Source organism: Triticum dicoccoides, chromosome 5B, assembly GCF_002162155.2.
Source record: "Triticum dicoccoides isolate Atlit2015 ecotype Zavitan chromosome 5B, WEW_v2.0, whole genome shotgun sequence".
NCBI lineage: Eukaryota > Viridiplantae > Streptophyta > Magnoliopsida > Poales > Poaceae > Triticum > Triticum dicoccoides.
Genome location: NC_041389.1, coordinates 472,642,807 through 472,647,940, shown reverse-complemented (window position 1 = coordinate 472,647,940; position 5,134 = coordinate 472,642,807). Strand labels below are relative to the sequence as shown.

The 5,134-nt window shown below is 44.7% G+C and overlaps 1 protein-coding gene across 1 annotated transcript; it reads right to left on the bottom strand.

Annotated features, from left to right (window-relative positions):
* Positions 1-1,000: 1,000 nt before the first annotated feature.
* Positions 1,001-3,822, bottom strand: LOC119309776. The gene is made up of 3 exons (XM_037585698.1): positions 2,991-3,822; positions 2,696-2,759; positions 1,001-1,217 (listed from the first exon to the last, which is right to left on the bottom strand). The coding sequence occupies exons 1-3, from the start codon at positions 3,820-3,822 to the stop codon at positions 1,001-1,003; spliced, it is 1,113 nt and encodes a 370-aa protein (XP_037441595.1).
* Positions 3,823-5,134: the final 1,312 nt, after the last annotated feature.

Sequence of the window (5,134 nt, the reverse complement as noted above, 5' to 3'; positions counted from 1 at the left end):
TCGGCAACGTGCTCCTGCTTGCCTCGCTGCCCGAGGGCGCCCATCGTCTTGGACGTCACGTCGAGCAGCACGCCGCGCCTCGGGCGACTACGTCATTGTCATCAGCCACAACTCCGACAACGGCACCACCAAGTAAGCTTTTGAAGCTTCAGATTGATTCCAGGTAAGTTGCATGCATGGATGTCAGGGACCAGTAGATTGATCCGACTTGTTTGCAACCGTTCGGAAGTGCAGGATCAAGTCAGTACTCTGCATGACCCAGCCAGTCTGCGCTGGCTAAGGCGCCTGCATGCTTTCGCCCTTGCCACGCAGAGGCAGGTGCATGCAGGTGGGGCTGGCCGGCCTCACCCACCAGCGCCGGAGCGGCTGCTCGACGCGACGCGAGGATGTACGCCACACACCGGTACATCCGTACATGCGCATGAGATCTCTCCGCCAAGCGTCCTCCACCACTTTCTCGCCCGGCTCGACGCGGTTGGGTGGGTGTCCGTGCGCGCGCCGGCGTACACCACGCGCTGGGCCGGTCCCGGGCTGCGCCAAGGGGCTGGTATCCGAGGTGGAGGGGCTGCTCATGTGGTGTTCGATGAAATGCCAACGAGTGAGGGTGATGAGGAAGAAGAAGACCAAGTCAAGTGCCACGTAGGGATTTTTTTCTTCCAACTCAGCCTGATGTCATCAAACCACTTACCTCCCTCTGTCAGTGTTTTTTGCCATTTTTCAGTGCTGTGCATTTTGCAACGTTTTGTAGTGGTTTTCCGCTCATGATGACATGATTGTGGTGGTTTTGTGGCTGGAGATCTTGGATAATCACAACCAAATATTGAAGAATGATGACGAACAAAGTGAGAATACGAGAACATAAAGCTTGTTCTTACATAAGACATGTTATACATAAATTCAGGGCCCAACAAAGTTAAGTAGCACCATCAGGAGCGAGCTGCACATGAGGTATATATGTAAATAAAAACTGAATACGAGTTTAAATTTGGACTTTGCATCCTTATGAAACATCATCTTCCCAACATAGTACATTGTTTTGTGAATATTTAGAAACCTTGACCTGTCCTGTCGGTTTGACTCGTTTCCACTGTGGTTCCGTTTCCATCGGATGTTTTGCCATGTGGAAGATCACAGGAAGTAACATTTTTGCGTAAAATTTCTTCACACCCTGCACGTCAAATGCCACCGAAAGACTGTAGATGAAGAAGATCACACACCTGCGTCACAGTTGATAGGATGCAAGCATGTTAGCCATTAACCTTTAATTGAATAAGCATTGATCCAGGGATGCATGCTGCAATGTAACGCAGACTAGGCTTTGTGTGTGACTATTCATCAAAATATTTATTTTGGGCAGAACATTTCTTTAAGAATCTTATAGTTACTAAATAAGTTATTCCCTCTGACTCCTAAAAGAAGAATTGTAACTTTGGGCTCAAGTCAACGGTGTAAAGTTTGAAAAAAATTATATGAGAAACTACCCATAACCACAATACTAAATACGGAGTAGATATCCGCGAGGTTCGCTCCAAATTCTAGCTCATTTGGACATATGAGTAGCTCTCAGCAAAGAAGACAAATCGGGTCAAAACAGTACATGAATAGTAAACTATTTTACAAACCCTGAATTTGTCTTTTTTATCGAGAGTTGCTCATTTTTCCAAATGATTTGAAAATTGGAGCGGGCCTCACGCATCAAATTGTCTACCATGGGAAAAAATTGGATTTTTTTTTGATTTTTTCTAATATTTATTTTGATTTTTTTATTCAGCACGGGTGCAGATGAGCCCTAGCTTAGAAAAGGATTTTCGCAATATAAACATGTATTTTATGGTGTACTTATAACGATACTAATTTGATATTGTAATTGCTAGTTTTTCTACAACATTGGTCAAATTTTACACGGTTTGACTTGAGCCAAAAGTTATAGGCCTTCCTTTTGGAGTCAAAGGAAGTAATATTTAGACACCTGTCATGATCTCCAATAACATAATAGCTAAAACAAATCTTCATATTACTCCAATTTTTCCTTGAATTTTGAACTTTGTTTGACAAACTGCACAGTGATGAAGTACTCTCCACTTGTGGCAAGAGGTACGGGTTTGATGTGGCCTCTTTGCATTGCAGTATGCAGGGGGTAAGATACAATCCTTCCTAGGGCCTCCTTCTTTTACTTGTTTTATTTATGAAAGGGACATGACTTATTCGCCCCACACCTTGAAAATTGGTAGAAATTATATTCAAACATGTGTGAGAGTTAATTCGTTTTCTTTATTTGCTTGAGCTGTAAGGAAAAGAATGGCTTCTACTCATCTATACCCCGGCTATGTTTTTACCAGGCTATATGTGAATCCTAGACGGCTAGACCTAACAAAATTAAGTGAATAATCAAAATTGTAGCCATCTATTTCTATCTTTTCAGACATGACCAAAGAATGAAAAAGATTCCTCAAGAGAATCAGTCCCAGAAGCACGTGATAAATGCCAGCAAAGTCTATTTAAGACAGCGGGGGAGGTTAGGTGAAGTAGCTCAATAAGGTACAATTTAAGAAGCAACAAACCGAAGATGTTTAAATTAAGAAAGTATGTGATCTCCTTGAAAAGGAAAGAATGATCAAGATTGAGTAGTTGAGTAACTAATAGTTTTGAGAGACACCATGGGCAGCAAGGAATTGTAAAGTTATCTCTTACGGACCTGACATAATCAAGGGGGACAATGGCTTTGCCAAGATCTTTGACAAGCACCGCAATAATTATACCTGTGCACATACATAACATGTATAATTGGAAAGGTTAGTAAAAGTGAAACTCCAAACCATGGAATCGTGCAGTGAAGTACTTTAACTGTAAGCTAAATTATGCTAGTATTAGTTATGGAGATTGATTCTCTGAAGACCTCTGAAGACCTTAATTCAGTCTCCGGTTCTCAATAAAAAGAAAGCACGGCCTATCAACTGAAAGAAAAAACAAGACGGGGGAGATGGACTCACCGAGTTTGATCCTGATTATCCAGTCGGGAGAGAAGCCACGCCGCCGGACGTCGGCCGCGATGGCGCTGAGCTTGTAGAAGGCGTAGTACATGGCGACCTCGATGCACGTGGAGGGGCTAAGCTTCCACAGTTCGTACAACCCCATGCACGTCATGATGGCGCCGAAGGGCATGCCGATGTGGAACTCTTGGGTGTCGACGACGCTCTTGAAGCGCCGCACGTCGTCGAGGAGTTCCCGGAGTGGACGGACCACGCCGGTGACGGCGCCAATCACGGCGGCCTTGGCCTCCTTGGACTCGCGCCGGAACCGCTCGTCGATCGCGTCCCGGCTGAAGTCCGTGTCTCTTAACTCGCGGAGCTCCCTGCCGTTCAGCCCCAAGGGATACACGACTTCGTCGTCCTCGAGGTCATCCAAGAGGTCCGTCTCCGTCACATAGCGGGGCTCGTCCTGGTCTTGGTTGGCCGCGAGCTCGTGGGGCTCCACGACGGCCGGGCCGCCCAGGACCAAGCCGGCGTCGGTGTCGTCGCTGAGGTCCATGGCCGCCACATGGTAGTGGCACTCGACATCGACGGTCGGATCGCGCGAAGGCAAGCCGACGCCGGCATCGTCGCTGGCGCGCTCGGGATCAGAATCGCAGCGGTGCACGCGCGGGCGCACTACGGACAGCGACGTCGACAGGGAACGTGGCGCCGTTCGGTCGGCCGGCGGGAGATGTACGCGCGCAGGGGCGGCTAGCAGGAGGAAGGGGGAGGCCGGCCGCTGCCGCGGTGCCATGCAAACCCTCGCGGCCGGTCCAAGAGACGAGTACGCGCATGCAGCCAGAGACGCCATCGCGTACGTGTCGACCGGCTCGATCTTATTTTTTTTTACCTGGCTTATAATTGGTGGTGATGCCCTCGTCGACTTTTCCTATCTTTTCTTTTTTTTGAGAATTCGACTTTTCCGATCTGAGTACCATGTATGTTCGGTCTCTGATTCTAATTAGAGTAACAATTTGTCTAATTCACATATAGATATTTTTTTAAGGATGTCACATCTGAGCTCCTATAAATACATAATGTAGCAACAAGAAATAAAAAAAATAGGACAACACAAACAGAGTGGACATCAGCCTAGACGTGACATAACTATGTCACATTTAGATGTGTCCTAGACAGACCCAGAAAAATTTACGTGAGATTCTTACATAAAGGCTAATCTTCTATTTGTGGCCACATGAGAAAGAATCGAATCTGGAATGATGATATACGAGTAGTAGCACCACTTGAAGAGAAGCTTGTCCAACATCGTTTGAGATGGTTTGGGCATATTCAGTGCAGGCCTCCAGAAGCTTCAGTGCATAGTGGACGGCTAAAACGTGCGAAGAATGTCAAAAGAGGTCGGATAGACCGAATTTGACATGTGAGGAGTCTGTTAAGAGAGACCTGAAGGATTGAAGTATCATCAAAGAACTAGCTATGGACAGAGATGCGTGGAAGCTTGCTATCCATGTGTCAGAGCCATGAGTTGGTCGCGAGATCTTATGGATTTCACCTCTAGTCTACCTCAACTTGTTTGAGATTAAAGACTTTGTTGTTGTTGTTGTTGTTTAAAAAAGTACAAGTCTCTCCTCACTGTATACGTACGGGTCCTGTGTTTCTTGATATGACCAAATGAGTAATGCTACATGCAGGCAAACTTACTGTTTTTACGTAACAAAAACGTGGAAACATGGGATTAGATCCATGGGGAGGAAGGGCCCACCCCTTGAAAATTAGTCGGAGAAGAAAAATACTACTCCCTCCTGTCCTTTTAATTCCACGATACTTTACAAAGTTTGACTAAATGTATATATTAAAAAATATCAACATCTACTACTGGATTATTGGTTCCTTTTATAATTTGTGCCAAATTTTAATCAAAGATTTAACTAACAAAATGTTAATGCGTGCCAATAAAAATTATATCATTGAATTCGTATTTAAACATAGTTTTTGATGATATATTTTTGGTGACATGCATGAACTTTTTGTTAGTTAAATTTATGGTCAAAATTTAGCACAAAATACAATAAAGACCAATAAACCAAGACGGAGGTAGTACAATACCAAATACATATTCCATGAAACTACATTTAGTAATGAATCTAACAATATTGATTTGA